Source organism: Alligator sinensis, unplaced genomic scaffold (assembly GCF_000455745.1).
Source record: "Alligator sinensis unplaced genomic scaffold, ASM45574v1 scaffold650_1, whole genome shotgun sequence".
Lineage (NCBI taxonomy): Eukaryota > Metazoa > Chordata > Crocodylia > Alligatoridae > Alligator > Alligator sinensis.
In genome coordinates, this window is record NW_005842674.1 from 359,264 (window position 1) to 378,492 (window position 19,229).

At 50.6% G+C, this 19,229-nt stretch overlaps 1 protein-coding gene across 2 annotated transcripts in view; it reads left to right on the plus strand.

Moving 5' to 3' along the window:
• The window catches only part of LOC102381178 (nuclear GTPase SLIP-GC-like), a 62,264-nt gene that overhangs the window by 16,429 nt on the left and 26,606 nt on the right, over positions 1 to 19,229 (plus strand). For both annotated transcript variants that reach the window (XM_006033898.2, XM_025215786.1), the window contains exons 7-11: positions 844 to 1,059; positions 1,701 to 1,876; positions 14,470 to 14,488; positions 15,138 to 15,227; positions 16,042 to 16,147. In XM_006033898.2, coding sequence (XP_006033960.2) covers positions 844 to 1,059; positions 1,701 to 1,876; positions 14,470 to 14,488; positions 15,138 to 15,227; positions 16,042 to 16,147 — 607 coding nt within the window. The remainder of the gene's footprint in view (positions 1 to 843; positions 1,060 to 1,700; positions 1,877 to 14,469; positions 14,489 to 15,137; positions 15,228 to 16,041; positions 16,148 to 19,229) is intronic.

Sequence of the window (19,229 nt, forward strand, 5' to 3'; positions counted from 1 at the left end):
CTTTCCTGCCTATGCAGGGGGTCGGACTCAATGATCTATTGAGCTCCCTTCCCACCCTAATATCTTTGAATCTATGAATCTATGAATCAAAAGATACTTTGAAAGAAAACTGCCTTGAGCAAAACAGTATACCAGGCTCGTGGGCCCTTTGAGTACGAGTCAGAAGACTTAGGTCTAAGCTACTGGCTGCAGGTCAGATAAATTACTCACACTTCCATCCAGAAGCTGACTGAGCCTGCTGTAGAAGCAGCATGGCTTCCTTGCTCTGTCCCCAGCCTGCTACTTTCTCATTGAGGGGCTGTTTCATACCACAGTTGTGACCTCATCACTAAGTTCCCACCAGAAGCAGCCCCATTGGCTGCTGACTGGGACTTCCAAATTACATCACCTTCCCAGGTGAGGGGACTAGTCATATGACCTATAATTTAGCAGCCAGTGTTTGTACCCAGAGGGGGAGGGTTTTGGCTGCTGCATTACAGCAGAGAGGCAGACTGAGGGGGTGATGTCTCCACAGAGCTTCTAAGGGGGATCCTTACAAATTGAATCCACTTGGGGCTACATGAGCTTTCTGTCACACTCTTCAGTAGTAGAAGGATGGGTCACATGCTATTCTGCCCTGTTTGCTCCAGCTGATGTAGCTGCATAGACAAGGAGCACAGGTTTACTGTGTTCTAGTCGTAGTTCTGGTGATAACTCAGTGTGACCTTGGGCACGTGCTTCTCCCTGAGAGAATGATGCTTCCACTTTCTCAGTCTCTCTGGGAGGAAGAACATGCACCTGATTACTGTTTTCAGGGTATTGTCACCACAGATGGCAGAGACTGATTGTATGATTGTCTCCCAGGCACAAATTTCTGGAATACTGGACCTATACATCCGGTGTCAGAGGAACAAGGATAAGGGGGAACCAAGCCAGGATGGAGATGCACGTCTCTGGCCCCTCATCAAAAAAGTAGAAGTGACAATCCCAAGACCTGATGTGATACCAGAAGGTGTCGTGTTTGTGGATATTCCAGGGACTGGAGATTTCAATGATAAAAGGGACCAGATGTGGAAAGAGGTGACTTGTCAGCTGGGCTGTGTGGAGAAACCACCGAGCAGATGTTTGGCTGGGGAATGTTTATTATTCATATTTTGTTAAAGATTTCTTATTCATATTCAAATCCCAGTGGGAGAACTAGAGGGAAGATACAGAGGGCAGCACCACATTGTAGCTTAGGGAAGCTAGCACAATGGCTGGGAGCTGTGTCCATAACGGATGCCGAGGGTGTTCCCTAGACATCCACTCCTGTGCTGCTCCATCTGGGTGCATTGCTGCTCCTGTGCTCCCAGACAGGTGCAAAGGCCCATGGTGCCCTTCTCTGCCTCCAGAGAGACTGAGGCCTGGCCTCTCAAGTGCAGACCCTGCAGTGATCACATGTGCCTCCATTCCCTCCGGGTGCTAGGCTGCTGCAGTGCACTTCCCTGAAGCTCTCCCACACATCTGGTCCAGACCTCCAGCCCAGCCTTGGAGGGCTTACATGCCTAAAAGTTCTGCTCCATTTACTGGACCTGGACATGTCTGGCTCACTGCTTTAAAGACAGGGAGCTCTTCACTTCTGCTGATGTGGTTGGGATGGAAGAGGCTCAGCATTTCTCACAGGGTTCGGTCTTGTCTCTTTCTTTGTTTCTCCATGTAATTCACTTACTCCTTCTTTAAAGAGCATCAACGCATGTTCCGTCATTTGGATTATCAGTGGTATGGTCCGAGTCCAGGGGGAGAAAGTCCAGGAGACGCTACTGGCAGAGAGCATCAAGGCTTACCAAGCTGGAAAGTGCAGTGACATTACCCTGGTGGTCACAAAGTCCGATGATGTGAAATTTGAGGAGTACAAAAGGTAACAGAATGACCCACCCTGTCTGGGTTGGGGTGCAGAGGGAAAAAAATCCTTTCCTTTAAGATTTATAATCTCCCTGCTTGCTTTTTGCCTGCCACCCCTTTTTGTAGTTCTTGTTCGCTCATTGGATTCAAAAGCATCTGGAGATTGTTCTAGCAAATATTCAGTGACCAGCACATGTAAGAAAAGTCTCCATGTAAGCAGGTTGGAAATGAGGGTGGACATTGGTAGCAGGTATCTTAGCCAGGGAGTGTTGTTTTCCACAGAAAGTTTTGTCTTCAAGTCAACATGGAGAGCAGAGAACGATGCTGCTCACAGCATGTTACTTGCTCAGTACTATTGCCCATAGGCCAGTGAAGGTTGAGGACCACTGCTCTGCAGCTTATGCTGAACGACCCTGCTGTGTTAGACAAGGCGGTAGGAGGTTAAGTCAACCTGCCCATATGGCGCAGACACCACAGAACAGGGCTGAAAAGACTAATGAAGTGTGTCTGCCTTCATAGAGAAATCTTGGTCTGTGCAGCATGGAAATGGCCAAAATGATCACTGGCTATTTGTGTAAGAACAAAAACAAATAAATAAATCCATCTTGTGAATCTCTTTTATTACAACACTCATTTAAAAAAAAAAATCTGTCTTCCATGATAGCATATTTCTAAGGCTAATACATCGGTGCAGTTGGCCTTCAGGTCCTCACGGGTTCATTTGGACATGCACATTCATAGCAAGAGTGGGGCTGCAAGGCTTGTTCCAATATGCAAGCTGGAGGGACAATTGCCATTAATCCTTGGCAGGACAGGGTCTGTGTCACACATTCTTGAGCTATCCTGGAACTATTCCTTAGCAAGCAGTAGGAGCATTTATTTGCTCCATTGCTACAATGAGCAGCTAGCGACAGTCCCAGGTTCAGATCGTGTTCTCCATCGGTCATACATCATGGAGGAAGGTGGGCCTCGGAAGAGAACTGCTCAAAAGAGGACTTGGGACTAGAACATGCAGGGAAAGGATAATCGGAGGATTTGATTGTATATCTGCCACCTTCCCTTCTGCCCCATCTGCATGCCTGAGAGAGAGAGAGAGAGTGAAAAAGGCAATATGAGGAAGAGGCAGCAAAGACAATGTTGAAAGGCAGAATTGAATCAGAAGGACAGATTTCAGAGCCCCTGGGAACTGAGAATGATCCCATGATATAGAATCATAGAAAATGAGAGTTGATGAGACCTCAGGAGGTCACATCTAGTCCAACCCCCTGTTCAAAGCAGGACTAGCCTCAACTATATCATCCCAGCCAAGGCTTTGTCTACCCGGGTCTTCAGCACCTCCAATGATGGAGACTGCACCACCTCTCTAGGTAACCTGTTCCGGTGCTTCACCACCCTCCTACCAAGAAAGTTTTTCCTAATATCCAACCTCAGCTTCCCTTGCTGCAACTTGAGCCCATTGCTCCTTGTGCTGTCATCTGCCCCCACTGAGAACAGCCCAGCTCCATCCTCTTTTGAACCCCCACTTCATGTAGTTGAAGACTGCAACTAAATCCCCTCCTTTCTGAGGCCCAGTTCCCTCAGCCTCTCCTCACAAGTCATGTGCCCGAGTCCCCCAACCATTGTTGTTGCCCTCCGCTGGACTGTAGTGGGGGGCCCCAAAACTGGACACAGGGCTCCAGATGCAGCCTCATCAGTGCCAAATAAAGGGGAAGAATCACGTCCCTGGATCTGCTGGCAAAGCTCCTACCAATGCAGCCCAGGATGCCATTAGCCTTCTTGGCAACACGGGCACACTGCTGGCCCCTGTTCAGCTTCTTGCCCACTGTCACCTGCAGGTGCTTTTCTGCAGAGCTGCTGCCCAGCCCGTCACCCCAGCCTGCACTGGTGCATGGGACTGTTCCCTCCTAAGTGCAGGATTTTGCACTTGTCCTTGTTGAACCTCATGAGATTTATTTTGGGCCAAGGCTTCAATTTGTCAAGGTCACTCTGAATCTATTACTCCCTCCAGCTTGGTGTCATTTGCAAACTTGCTGAGGGTGCACTCTGCCAACTTCCTGGTCATTGGTAAGACATTCAACAAAACTGGCCCCGGGACTGACCCCTGGGGTACTCCACTTGATACCAGCTGCCAAGTAGACATCGAGCCTTTGATTACTACCCTCTGAGCCCAATGGTCAAGCCAGTTTTTGATCCACCTTTCTGTCCATTCATCCAGCCCGGACTTCCTTAGCTTGCCTGGGAGGATGTTGTGGGAGACCATATCAAAAGCCTTGCTGAAATCAAGGTATACCACATCCACCAGTGTCTCTGCATCCACAGGCCCCGTCACCTCATCATAGAAGGCAGTCAGGTGGGACTGGTGACTTGCCCCTGGTGAATCCATGCTGACTGTTCCTAATCACCTTCTTCTCCTCCAAGTACTTAGATATGGTTTCCTTGAGGATCTGCTCTATGATTTTTCCAGGGACTGAGGTGAGGTTGACTGGTCTGGAGTTCCCTGGATCCTCTTTCTTCCCTTTCTTAAATGTGTGCACTATGTTTGCCCTTCTCCAGTCATCCAGGACCTCTCCTGATTGCCATGAGTTTTCAAAGATAATGGCCAATGGCTCAGCAATCACATCAGCCAACTCCCTCAGCACCCTCGGGTGCATCTCATCTGGCCCCATGAACTTGTACACATCCAGCTTTTCTAAGTTGCCCCTAACCTGGTCTTTTACCACTGAGGGCTGCTGACATTCTCCCCAATCTCTGCTGCCCAGTGCACTGGTTTTTGAGCTGACCTTGCTTGTGAAGACTGAGGTGAAAAAGGCACTGAGCACTTCAGCCTTTTCCTCATCCTCTGTCACAAGGTTGCCTCCCCCATTCAGGAAGGGACCCACACTTTCCCAGATCCTCCTCTTGCTACCAACGTACTTGTAGAAACCCTTCTTGTTACCTTTCACATCCCTTTCTAGCTGCAACTCCAATTGCACATTGGCCTTCCTGATTTCATCCCTGCATGACTAAGCAATGCTCTTATATGGCTCTCTAGTTATTTGTCCAAGTTTCCACTTCTTATAAGCTTCATTTTTAAATTTAATTTACTGAAGAGTTCCCTGCTAAGCCAAGCTGGTCTTCTGCCATACTTACTAGTTTTCCTGCACATCAGGATGGTTTGTTCCTGCACTCTCAGTAAGGCACCTTTCAAGTACAGGCAGTCCTTGACTTACAATGTTTTGAGTGACAACTGCACCCCTCTGATTTGGTTTAGGTCGTTTCTGGCGGCTTTAGAGCACATGCTCAGTTCAGACCATGGGGCGTGTCCCTGGGACTGGGGTGCTGGGCTGTGTTCACCCCCGAGGGAGGCCCTGACACTCACTTGCCGTGACTTGGTCTTCCTTTCAGTAGTGGGACTCTCCCTCGTGGGATCCAGAGGAGCGGGGACCGGGTGCTGCCCTTTGCAGACATTCTTGGGGCTCCACCTCCCCTACACCCCAGCTGTACGCCGGCCCTCAAGATGACAAGGTGATGGATCGTCGGCCCATCTCTTCGATGTTCACTCCTGTTCTTGTCCCCTCTTGTCCATCCCTCGGTGTCTCTCTTTGTCCCAGGTGGGGACTGGTTCTTTCTCAACATCTGCTCTTGATCTTAACTTCAGAACATCACATTCCATGGAGCGAACAACTTTGCTGTGTCGCTCATCTCCCTGGGGAACATCTGTCCAAACTTCCTTGGACACTTTCGTTAAGAAACCATACGAGACTCCAGAAAAACCTGCAGCTAGGACTCCTGAGAAGACTCCAGCCAAGAGCCCTTCAAAAAGTCCAGCCAAGAGCCTTTCAAAAAGTCCAGCAAAGTCATCTCAGAGAAGTCCTTCCAAATCATTATTATTGCTATTTACAATATAAATACATTAATATAGCTATATTACTCCTCTATAATTGATCAAGTACAAAATTCTGGGGTATTTTTGGTGAAAATAGGGTATCAGGCCCTGGTTCAGGAACCTATCCCCCATTTATAATGTTGTTTCTTATGAGAAAATTGGTTCTGAGTTACAACGTTTCAACTTAAGATGTGTTTTCAGGAACCAGTTGTGTCATAAGTCTGAGGACTGCCTGTACAGCCAGCTCTCCTGGACTCATCTCCCCCTCAGACTAGGCTCCCAGGGGATCCTGCCCATCAGTTCCCTGAGTGAGTTGAAGTCTGCTTTCCTGAAGTCCAGGGTCCTTACCCTGCTGCTCTCCATCCTTCCTTTCCTCAGGATCCTGAACTCAATCATCTCGTGGTTGCTGCTGCCCAAGTTGCCATCCACTACTACATTCTCCACCAATTCATCCCTGTTTGTGAGCAGCAGGTCAAGAAAAGCACGGCCCCTAGTTGGCTGCTCCAGCACTTGCACCGGGAAATTGTCCCCAACACTCTCCAAAAACATCCAGGATTGCCTGCACACTGCTGTATTGCCCTCCCAGCAGATGCCAGGGGGTTGAAGTCCCACATGAGAACCAGGGCCTGTGTTCAGGAAACTCCCACTACCTGTTTGAAGAAAGCCTCATCCACCACTTCCTCCTGGTCTAATGGTCTATAGCAGACCCCCACCATGACATCACCCTTGTTGCTCTCCCCTCGGATCCGAACCCAGAGACTGTCAACAGGCCTATCTCCAGCTTCATACTGGAGCTTTGAGAAATCATATGGCTCTTTTACATAAAGTGTAACTCCTCCTCCTCTTCTCCCCTGCCTGTCCTTCCTGAACAGATTGTACCCATCCATGGCTGTGTTCCAGTCATGCGAGCTCCCACCAAGTCTCTGCTATTCCAATCACACCATAGCTCCAGGACTGTGTGAGGACTTCCAGTTCCTCCTGCTTCTTTCCCAGGCTCCTTGCATTGATGTACAGGCACCTGAGGTAACTAATTGATTTCCCTGATTTGTCAGGAAGTACGAAAACACCTCCCCTCTTGCCCACTCCTGCTTACTCTTCCTCCAGGTCTCCTGCTTCCCCACTTACCTCAGGGCTTTGGTCTCCATCCCCAGCGAACCTAGTTTAAAGCCCTCCTTACCAGGTTAGCGAGCCTGTCTGTGAAGATGCTTTTCCTTCTCTTCATTAGGTAGATCCCATCTCTTCCCAACAATTCATCTCATGGTGGAAGAAGCCAAATCCTTGCTGGCGACACCAACTATGCAGCCAGGTGTTGATCTGCAGGATACATCTGCTCCTGCCTGGCCCTTTCCTTTGACCAGAAGGATTGACGAGAACACAACCTGAGCCCCAGACCCCCTCACCCTTGCACCCATCACCCTGTAGTCATTTTTGATATACTCAGGGTCTCCCCAGGAAGTATCATTGGTGTCCATGTGGATGAGCAGCATGGGGTAGTAGTCAGAGGGTCAGATGAGTGTCAGTAGTCCCTCCATGACATCTCAGATTCGGGCTCCGGGCAAGCAGTAGACTTCCTGAGACAAGAGGTCAGGTCAGCAGGTGGTTCCCTCCATCCTCCACAGAAGGGAGTCTCCAACCACCACCACCACCTGTCGCTTCTTCTTGGTGGCAGTCATCTCGATCCTTCCCACCTTGGTGAGGCCTGGCTGTCTTCCTTCACCAGTGCTCTCTGCTGCTAGGGCTGCATAGGGCTGCATATCTGTACTCCAAATGAACTACTGCAGGAGGAGGTGAAGATTTCTGCTTGCTGCCTGAAGTCACAAGCCTCCAGCTTCCATGCTCTTGGGTGTCCATGTCCTGTCCCTTCTCTAGAGCTGTGTCTGACATTTCTTCCTCCACCATCTCGGAGGTCTCCTTCAGCATCAAATCGATGAATACCTCATAGATTCATAGATGTTAGAGTTGGAAGGGACCTCAATAGATCATCGAGTCCGACCCCCTGCATCGGCAGGGAAAAAAAAAGGCAATATGAGGAAGAGGCAGCAAAGACAATGTTGAAAGGCAGAATTGAATCAGAAGGACAGATTTCAGAGCCCCTGGGAACTGAGAATGATCCCATGATATAGAATCATAGAAAATGAGAGTTGATGAGACCTCAGGAGGTCACATCTAGTCCAACCCCCTGTTCAAAGCAGGACTAGCCTCAACTATATCATCCCAGCCAAGGCTTTGTCTACCCGGGTCTTCAGCACCTCCAATGATGGAGACTGCACCACCTCTCTAGGTAACCTGTTCCGGTGCTTCACCACCCTCCTACCAAGAAAGTTTTTCCTAATATCCAACCTCAGCTTCCCTTGCTGCAACTTGAGCCCATTGCTCCTTGTGCTGTCATCTGCCCCCACTGAGAACAGCCCAGCTCCATCCTCTTTTGAACCCCCACTTCATGTAGTTGAAGACTGCAACTAAATCCCCTCCTTTCTGAGGCCCAGTTCCCTCAGCCTCTCCTCACAAGTCATGTGCCCGAGTCCCCCAACCATTGTTGTTGCCCTCCGCTGGACTGTAGTGGGGGGCCCCAAAACTGGACACAGGGCTCCAGATGCAGCCTCATCAGTGCCAAATAAAGGGGAAGAATCACGTCCCTGGATCTGCTGGCAAAGCTCCTACCAATGCAGCCCAGGATGCCATTAGCCTTCTTGGCAACACGGGCACACTGCTGGCCCCTGTTCAGCTTCTTGCCCACTGTCACCTGCAGGTGCTTTTCTGCAGAGCTGCTGCCCAGCCCGTCACCCCAGCCTGCACTGGTGCATGGGACTGTTCCCTCCTAAGTGCAGGATTTTGCACTTGTCCTTGTTGAACCTCATGAGATTTATTTTGGGCCAAGGCTTCAATTTGTCAAGGTCACTCTGAATCTATTACTCCCTCCAGCTTGGTGTCATTTGCAAACTTGCTGAGGGTGCACTCTGCCAACTTCCTGGTCATTGGTAAGACATTCAACAAAACTGGCCCCGGGACTGACCCCTGGGGTACTCCACTTGATACCAGCTGCCAAGTAGACATCGAGCCTTTGATTACTACCCTCTGAGCCCAATGGTCAAGCCAGTTTTTGATCCACCTTTCTGTCCATTCATCCAGCCCGGACTTCCTTAGCTTGCCTGGGAGGATGTTGTGGGAGACCATATCAAAAGCCTTGCTGAAATCAAGGTATACCACATCCACCAGTGTCTCTGCATCCACAGGCCCCGTCACCTCATCATAGAAGGCAGTCAGGTGGGACTGGTGACTTGCCCCTGGTGAATCCATGCTGACTGTTCCTAATCACCTTCTTCTCCTCCAAGTACTTAGATATGGTTTCCTTGAGGATCTGCTCTATGATTTTTCCAGGGACTGAGGTGAGGTTGACTGGTCTGGAGTTCCCTGGATCCTCTTTCTTCCCTTTCTTAAATGTGTGCACTATGTTTGCCCTTCTCCAGTCATCCAGGACCTCTCCTGATTGCCATGAGTTTTCAAAGATAATGGCCAATGGCTCAGCAATCACATCAGCCAACTCCCTCAGCACCCTCGGGTGCATCTCATCTGGCCCCATGAACTTGTACACATCCAGCTTTTCTAAGTTGCCCCTAACCTGGTCTTTTACCACTGAGGGCTGCTGACATTCTCCCCAATCTCTGCTGCCCAGTGCACTGGTTTTTGAGCTGACCTTGCTTGTGAAGACTGAGGTGAAAAAGGCACTGAGCACTTCAGCCTTTTCCTCATCCTCTGTCACAAGGTTGCCTCCCCCATTCAGGAAGGGACCCACACTTTCCCAGATCCTCCTCTTGCTACCAACGTACTTGTAGAAACCCTTCTTGTTACCTTTCACATCCCTTTCTAGCTGCAACTCCAATTGCACATTGGCCTTCCTGATTTCATCCCTGCATGACTAAGCAATGCTCTTATATGGCTCTCTAGTTATTTGTCCAAGTTTCCACTTCTTATAAGCTTCATTTTTAAATTTAATTTACTGAAGAGTTCCCTGCTAAGCCAAGCTGGTCTTCTGCCATACTTACTAGTTTTCCTGCACATCAGGATGGTTTGTTCCTGCACTCTCAGTAAGGCACCTTTCAAGTACAGGCAGTCCTTGACTTACAATGTTTTGAGTGACAACTGCACCCCTCTGATTTGGTTTAGGTCGTTTCTGGCGGCTTTAGAGCACATGCTCAGTTCAGACCATGGGGCGTGTCCCTGGGACTGGGGTGCTGGGCTGTGTTCACCCCCGAGGGAGGCCCTGACACTCACTTGCCGTGACTTGGTCTTCCTTTCAGTAGTGGGACTCTCCCTCGTGGGATCCAGAGGAGCGGGGACCGGGTGCTGCCCTTTGCAGACATTCTTGGGGCTCCACCTCCCCTACACCCCAGCTGTACGCCGGCCCTCAAGATGACAAGGTGATGGATCGTCGGCCCATCTCTTCGATGTTCACTCCTGTTCTTGTCCCCTCTTGTCCATCCCTCGGTGTCTCTCTTTGTCCCAGGTGGGGACTGGTTCTTTCTCAACATCTGCTCTTGATCTTAACTTCAGAACATCACATTCCATGGAGCGAACAACTTTGCTGTGTCGCTCATCTCCCTGGGGAACATCTGTCCAAACTTCCTTGGACACTTTCGTTAAGAAACCATACGAGACTCCAGAAAAACCTGCAGCTAGGACTCCTGAGAAGACTCCAGCCAAGAGCCCTTCAAAAAGTCCAGCCAAGAGCCTTTCAAAAAGTCCAGCAAAGTCATCTCAGAGAAGTCCTTCCAAATCATTATTATTGCTATTTACAATATAAATACATTAATATAGCTATATTACTCCTCTATAATTGATCAAGTACAAAATTCTGGGGTATTTTTGGTGAAAATAGGGTATCAGGCCCTGGTTCAGGAACCTATCCCCCATTTATAATGTTGTTTCTTATGAGAAAATTGGTTCTGAGTTACAACGTTTCAACTTAAGATGTGTTTTCAGGAACCAGTTGTGTCATAAGTCTGAGGACTGCCTGTACAGCCAGCTCTCCTGGACTCATCTCCCCCTCAGACTAGGCTCCCAGGGGATCCTGCCCATCAGTTCCCTGAGTGAGTTGAAGTCTGCTTTCCTGAAGTCCAGGGTCCTTACCCTGCTGCTCTCCATCCTTCCTTTCCTCAGGATCCTGAACTCAATCATCTCGTGGTTGCTGCTGCCCAAGTTGCCATCCACTACTACATTCTCCACCAATTCATCCCTGTTTGTGAGCAGCAGGTCAAGAAAAGCACGGCCCCTAGTTGGCTGCTCCAGCACTTGCACCGGGAAATTGTCCCCAACACTCTCCAAAAACATCCAGGATTGCCTGCACACTGCTGTATTGCCCTCCCAGCAGATGCCAGGGGGTTGAAGTCCCACATGAGAACCAGGGCCTGTGTTCAGGAAACTCCCACTACCTGTTTGAAGAAAGCCTCATCCACCACTTCCTCCTGGTCTAATGGTCTATAGCAGACCCCCACCATGACATCACCCTTGTTGCTCTCCCCTCGGATCCGAACCCAGAGACTGTCAACAGGCCTATCTCCAGCTTCATACTGGAGCTTTGAGAAATCATATGGCTCTTTTACATAAAGTGTAACTCCTCCTCCTCTTCTCCCCTGCCTGTCCTTCCTGAACAGATTGTACCCATCCATGGCTGTGTTCCAGTCATGCGAGCTCCCACCAAGTCTCTGCTATTCCAATCACACCATAGCTCCAGGACTGTGTGAGGACTTCCAGTTCCTCCTGCTTCTTTCCCAGGCTCCTTGCATTGATGTACAGGCACCTGAGGTAACTAATTGATTTCCCTGATTTGTCAGGAAGTACGAAAACACCTCCCCTCTTGCCCACTCCTGCTTACTCTTCCTCCAGGTCTCCTGCTTCCCCACTTACCTCAGGGCTTTGGTCTCCATCCCCAGCGAACCTAGTTTAAAGCCCTCCTTACCAGGTTAGCGAGCCTGTCTGTGAAGATGCTTTTCCTTCTCTTCATTAGGTAGATCCCATCTCTTCCCAACAATTCATCTCATGGTGGAAGAAGCCAAATCCTTGCTGGCGACACCAACTATGCAGCCAGGTGTTGATCTGCAGGATACATCTGCTCCTGCCTGGCCCTTTCCTTTGACCAGAAGGATTGACGAGAACACAACCTGAGCCCCAGACCCCCTCACCCTTGCACCCATCACCCTGTAGTCATTTTTGATATACTCAGGGTCTCCCCAGGAAGTATCATTGGTGTCCATGTGGATGAGCAGCATGGGGTAGTAGTCAGAGGGTCAGATGAGTGTCAGTAGTCCCTCCATGACATCTCAGATTCGGGCTCCGGGCAAGCAGTAGACTTCCTGAGACAAGAGGTCAGGTCAGCAGGTGGTTCCCTCCATCCTCCACAGAAGGGAGTCTCCAACCACCACCACCACCTGTCGCTTCTTCTTGGTGGCAGTCATCTCGATCCTTCCCACCTTGGTGAGGCCTGGCTGTCTTCCTTCACCAGTGCTCTCTGCTGCTAGGGCTGCATAGGGCTGCATATCTGTACTCCAAATGAACTACTGCAGGAGGAGGTGAAGATTTCTGCTTGCTGCCTGAAGTCACAAGCCTCCAGCTTCCATGCTCTTGGGTGTCCATGTCCTGTCCCTTCTCTAGAGCTGTGTCTGACATTTCTTCCTCCACCATCTCGGAGGTCTCCTTCAGCATCAAATCGATGAATACCTCATAGATTCATAGATGTTAGAGTTGGAAGGGACCTCAATAGATCATCGAGTCCGACCCCCTGCATCGGGGTTCAGATGACCCCAGCTAGATGCATATCCAACCTCCTCTTGAAGACCCCCAGGGTAGGGGAGAGCACCACCTCCCTTGGGAGCCCGTTCCGGGCCTTGGCCACTCAAACTGTGAAGAAGTTCTTCCTAATGTCCAGTCCCCTCCCTATGTCAAGAACTGCTGTTGTCTGTAGGGCATGAGCTACCTTTGCCTGCAAGGAAGAAGCAGGCTATTCTGTGTCTGTTCTCTCTGGGGCCCCCTCTCCCTTCCTCATGGCAGAGGATGCTTCAGAGCCTCGCCACCTCCTCCTATAGTTCTCTTGCCTGTTCCCTGAGAGACACCCCTACAGAGCACTGTTCCCACGGCAGGCACTCCCCAACCTGGTCATCACTGGAAGGAACCTGCAAGCCGCAGTCCCCACAGCAGCAAACCTGGACCTGGATGGTAGCGTGCATGGTGAGTGGCGCTGCCTGGACAGAAGCCTCACAGGTGCAAGCAGAGGCAGTGGAAGTGGCTCTAGCATTGCAACATCCTCCAGCCATTTCCCTGGGTCTCTTACTCTGCCTTCTCTCTCTTACTGCTCTTCTTCCAAGCACATCTTCCCTAGTGAACTTGCCTGGAAGCTGGCCTGTTTATTGCTCATTGGCCCCTTTTTTCATGTTTCCTCATGCCAAGCTGAAAGACTTGTCCCTCAAAAAGTGGGGGGAGGACCCACAAACAGCCTGCAACTGCCTGCAAACTGCATACCCTGTTTGCAGCCCCTGGTCACTGGCTTCCTGGTTGCCTGGTGAATCTCCTTTTTATAACCTGCAAGGCCTGGACTGGCTCTGCCCTCTTGTTAGGGCTTCTGTCAGGCCCAGGCAGCCATCACTCACCAGTCAGCAATCCCTCCCAGCTTCTCAGAGCACATGCACCAAGCACTCACAGCCCACCAGAAAAAACACTTAGCAATCCAAAGCATAAATATATCAGAAGAGGGCTTGTCATTTAAAGACCTCATCTGCATCTGGTCATCTGGTCGGTTGTCTGGGCTGTGTACTGCCACCCATGGGGGTATTTGCACTTTTGGTGTCTGTTCTATGGCTTGGGGAAAACTGTATCTCCCCTCCCTATGTCAACAACGGCTGTTGTCTGTAGGGCATGAGCTACCTTTGCCTGCAAGGAAGAAGCAGGCTATTCTGTGTCTGTTCTCTCTGGGTCCCCCTCTCCCTTCCTCTAAAGCAGGAAGAACTCAGACCTAGGCAGGATATGACTCTCACCAATTGCCCCATCTCTTTGGACAGGTGAGCCATTTGCCACCTCCAAACTGAGCGTTGTCATTCTTCCCATAACTCCCTGCTCTCAATTAAGTTGAAGGACATGATCCTAGTGGACTCCAAGATGAACATGAGTCGGCAGTGTGACGAAGCCATCAGAAAAGCCAATGGCACTTTATCGTGCATCAGCAGATGCATGATGAATAGATCCAAGGAGGTGATACTTCCCCTCTATCGGGCGCTGGTCAGACCGCAGCTGGAGTACTGCGTGCAATTCTGGGCGCTGCACTTCAACCACAAGAGAAGGTTGAGAGGCGACCTTGTGGCTGCCTATAAGTTCATCACGGGGGCACAGAAGGGAATTGGTGAGGTTTTATTCACCAAGGCGCCCCCGGGGGTTACAAGAAATAATGGCCACAAGCTAGCAGAGAGCAGATTTAGATTGGACATTAGGAAGAACTTCTTCACAGTTAGTGGCCAGGGTCTGGAACGGGCTCCCAAGGGAGGTGGTGCTCTCCCCTACCCTGGGGGTCTTCAAGAGGAGGTTAGATGAGTATCTAGCTGGGGTCATCTAGACCCAGCGCTCTTTCCTGCCTATGCAGGGGGTCGGACTCGATGATCTATTGAGGTCCCTTCCGACCCTAACATCTATGAATCTATGAAACGATGACTTTTGATATATGCCGAACCTACCTAACTGTCATTTTTATTTTATCTCTTTAGGGAAAGAAAAGTGAAAAATGTGAGTATGTGCAGACTTCTTTTTTAGAATATGCAAGAGCATTAAAAATTAAAAATTTCTGGCAACCAAACTGGGAGGTGATGGCTGGTGGTTCAAGATGGGCAAGTTACAGCATAAATGAAAGGTCCATTGGGGCATGGTTTTATATTTCACAGAGCAATGTCTTTTCACCAAAGAGCAGTGTTTTAGAGGCGGAGTAACTCAGAGGACTGTTTTGATTCTAGCAGTTGCCTGTTGAAATATGTGTATAATGAGAATTGATTATGCAGCTGAATCTACTGTTTTATACAAGAGTTGTTTAAGAAGCAAATAGCACACAAGGAAGATCCATCTGAAATTCAAGTTGTGTTCTTTCAGCCAGAGACATCAGATAGGACCCAAGGGGCAGATGTATGGGGTCAAGGAGTTAGGAAATCAGGTGCTGGTTAGGAGGGGTTATGTTTTGGGTAGATTTTAGACTGGGAAAAGACTCCTGGAGTGTGGGTAGTTCTTGCTCACACATTTTAATCTAAACTTAAATCTTTGGTCTGTGTTAAGCAGGAAGCTAGACCAGATGATCCTCTCCAGCCTTAGAATCAATGAATTTGTAAACACGGCTTGGCAGTTTTGTGGAATGTGTATAATTACTTTTTTTACTTCTCTAACATAGAAATCTTTAGACAGTGAACATGATGCCATCTTGGAGAATAATGAAAGTGTGAAACTGAAGAGGAAAAGTAAAATCATGAGGCAGCTGAAGGTAAGCACATGGTGATGCCCTGGGGAGTAGCAGAAACTCATTCCCTTTGTATCTTTTCATGAATATGAATGTCATTAGTACTATGACATTTAGTGCTGCTGTGGTCCCCCTGCTTTGCCTGTGGCACTTTCAGGTGAGATGTCTTGCGTTTTGTCAAGTTGATGGCCATGTTACAAAGTTTAGATGATGGATTTGTCTGGACTGGTTTGCACAGGGCTGATCCTGCCTCAGGCTGGGCTTGGACTAGATGTGACCTGGAGGACCCTTCCAGCCCTGCTTCTCTAGGATTTCTATGATTATTGCTCTAAAGCAGGACTGTCCAACTGGTGACCCTTAGATGGCTTCACCTAGGATAATCCAACTTTGGGCGCCCTCTTCTTCCCCCAGCTTTTTCTTCCTGTTCCCACTGCAGAGGGCAGGGCAATGCAGCCCATAGCCCCAAGGAAGCCTGCGACTTAATTAAATGAGGAAGCTGAAGTGCGGGCTGCCTGGATGACACATCCCACCACAGCTGATCTGCTTCTGTTTGGCAACCTCTATTTTTACCTTTCAAACAACAAAGCTGCCAACAGTGATGGAACGGGGGCAGCTAGATGAGCAGCAAAAGGGGGGAGCACACAAAAACTAGCAGCACAGTTTGGCACTGGGCCATTAGCAGGGATGGCCGAGGATGCAAGACTGAGTCCACTAATGCCTGTTGCAGTGCACAGTACATGAACTGCTGTGGGAATACGCAATGACAATAGGATTTTTCTGAAACTCCTTCAAATATTCCACTTCATCAGTGCTCACTGTGTGTGTGGTTGTCCTTTAGAAACAGCTGCCAAGTGACTCGGAGATTCTGGACAAGGCAGATCTAGTTTACACAGTCAGTGCCCGAGAATACTGGGACGAGGAGAAGCTCACTAAGGAAGAGACAGGTAACGTCCAGTCTTTCCCCATGAACTGAGCGGTGAAACTGAGTGTTTCTTTGGCCAGGGACTGCACTACTTGCTGTGCTGATTATAATCCTGGCAGAAAAACTTTAAAGGGGTAGAAGTTTGGTTCAGAGAAGCATCTCAAATGCATGAATGTCAAAGATTTATATTTGGTGACAATGCTTGTATTAGCAATGTACTGACTGGGAGGCCAAAATCAGAGCTGTGTTGTGCTGGGCTATGTACATGGAAGACATTATACACTGAAGACATGATTAACCACGTAATCACATCTTTAGTAACTGGGCAACATATTCCTGCAATTAATGGTGTGATAAAATAGGGGCTAAGCCGGGGAGGGCAAAATACAACTTGTGGGCCAGATCCAGCCCACCAATCACTTTCATCTGGCCCATGGGGCCCCCCAACATGTTGTGCCCCACCCAACCCTTCCATCCATGAGGGTCGGAGTGAGGTGGCCACATGTATACGCAGCCCCAAAAACATACCCTATTGTCTGGCTTTCACCCTTCTGGGTGGAAGGGCCCAGCCAGCCAGCATGCAGGTTACATGCAGGGTGTTGCTGCCACTGCTGTAGCCCCAGGGGACCTGCTCCTGGGACTTCCCTGTGTCCTTCTGGCTCTGGGCAACAGATAGGGAGGCAGTGGGGGTAGGGCTGCAGCTGGGAGGGAGCGCGGAGCATGGGGCTGGTGGGAGTTCAGAGCCCACGCCCAGGGTGACGGGGTGGCAGCAGCATGGAGCTGGGGGGGGCAGTGTGTGGGTGTAAGGGGGAGTGGGTCATGTGTGGACTCCTCCATACCTCCGCACACCCTGGCACGCAGCCCCAGGATGCGGTGGCAGCAACAGCAGGTGGGGCACTCAGGGCGCAGGTGTCTGGAGGGGTGCAGCTCCGGGCAGCACTGCACATCACAGCAAGGGGCACAGCCTCCGTGCAGCTGCCTGTATCACTGGGGCTCACTGCCACTCACACACAGCCCCTGCACTTGCACAGCACAGGAGGGAAGCCCCAGGTGCTGGAGCTGGAGCTGGCTGCCTTCCTTGCTGGGGCTGTGCTGCAGGGGAAGGAAGCCCCAGGTGCCTTCACCTCTGGGATGGGTAAGGCAGCCAGCTCCAGTGCTTGGGGCTTCTCTCTGGTGCTGTGCAGCCCTGGCAGGGAAGGCAGCCAGCTCCTGCATGTGGGGCTTCCCTCCCTATTGTGGATATTAGGATATTATGTGGACTGTCAGGATATTAGAGCAGATCCCGTCAGACTGTGGCAGGACACTGGGTGCCCCTGCCACTTGAAGAGGGCAGGCAGCCTGCAGAGCCACCGGCAGGCGGGGTCTGGCCTAATCAGAAAGTCAGCTGACCTGGGGGCTGGCAGGTGAGGCTAGGCCTGATCAAGGGAGTCACCTGACTGACAGAGACACACCTGATTGGGGGAGGGCTGGGTATAAGAGCCGGGCTGGCAGTAACATCTGGGGATCTGGTACAGGAATATCACCCAGCAGAAAGGCTGCAGCTCCTGAATGCCATAATAGAGAATAACATATGTAGGTTTAAGTAGGAACTAAGGGGGTGGAGGAGGTTCCTAGGGACCCAGTGTGGGGTCCAGGGCCCTGAGAAAGGGGCTGAGTCCCTGGGGCCTACTGAGAGGCTGGATGAGACATGGGGAAGGGGCTGTGTGCACAGGGGCCTAGAGAGAGGTCAGGCCAGACCTGGAAGAGGGGCTGAGAACTGTGGGCTTGTTGAGGATCTAGGCAAGCCCTGAGAAGGGACAGATGTTTGAGATATCTAGGGAAGGATCTGGGTGAACCCGAGAGTGTGGCAGAGCATGGGGGCCAATTGAGAGGTCCTGAGCAGGAAAGGGGGTTGAGGTAAGAAAGATCTATTGGGAGCTCTGGGTGAGCCCATAGAGAGAGGAAATAATCTATGGAGGGGCCTGAGAGGATGGACCTATAGAGAAGAGAGGGCCAGTTGCTTGAGGATTGACCCTGGGGACCTCAACTGGTCCAAGCTGGGGCCAGGGCCCAGGGCCCAGGAAGGGCTGACAGTTGAGATCTCACCATGAGAGAGTGCCAGAACCAGGAACCTGGAGTCTCAACTGGCCTAAGAGAGGCCAAAGGTCCCTGTCAGGGGCCACAGCTGAGAGGGGTGGGGCAAGCAGTGGGTAACCCAGGGTGACGATGGCTGGTGCTAGGTCATCTGAGGAGGAAGAATCAAGGGTAGGGGTCTGAGAGTCAGATGGGGGCCAGAGATGGAGGATTCAGAGTGGAGATGGAACCAGGGCCAGGGGGCTTGGTGGTTAGCAGCCCAGGAGAGGTGTAGGACATCTAGAGGGAATCCGGAGAGGGACATGTAAGATCAGGTAGGCCTGAAGACCAGTCCTGGGTAAGACCTGAAACTGCACCCTACTGGAGTTGGTTGGTATGGTGGGGCTGCCTGTGCATGGTAGCCTCCATGAGAGGCCATGCATGGGCCACTCCAGGTAAAGGCAAGGATGGGGTGCCAGAAAGCCTCAGCTTCCACTGCCTTGTAGAGGGGGAAGGCTAGGAGAGCACACCCCAACAAAAAAGCACTTACCAGGCAAAACCAGGATCATGTGCATCCAGAGGGCCAGTGAGAGGGGCCTGAGCTGTATAGTAAGGCCCACTGAGTATAGTGGGAGCAGAGGGGTCCAGTGGTCCAGCAAAGGACTGGGAATGGAGTGCCAAACCAGAGGGGTCCAAGGGCTTGGATAGTGAGGCCCAACAAGAAGTGGCCTGAGGGTCTGGAGAATGTTCAGAAAAGTAGAGAACAAGATGGGTCTAGGATGAGGGACCAGAAGGGGCTGACAGCGCAGAGAGAGACTGAGGGGCCTAGTAGCCTAGGGAGTGGTTGCATAAGACTGAGGGGTCTGAGGGCCCAAAGCGGGGCCAGAGGAGAGACTGAGGGGTCTGGCAACCTGTGTGGGGCTGAAGGCCTAGAGTGGGACTGAGAGAGGCCAAGAGGTTGGAAGACCTAGTGAGGATCTATATTAGCAATAGTTGAACATTGGTATGGATGCCATCTGCGAGGCATGGGATATGGTGTAGGGAAGGGACGG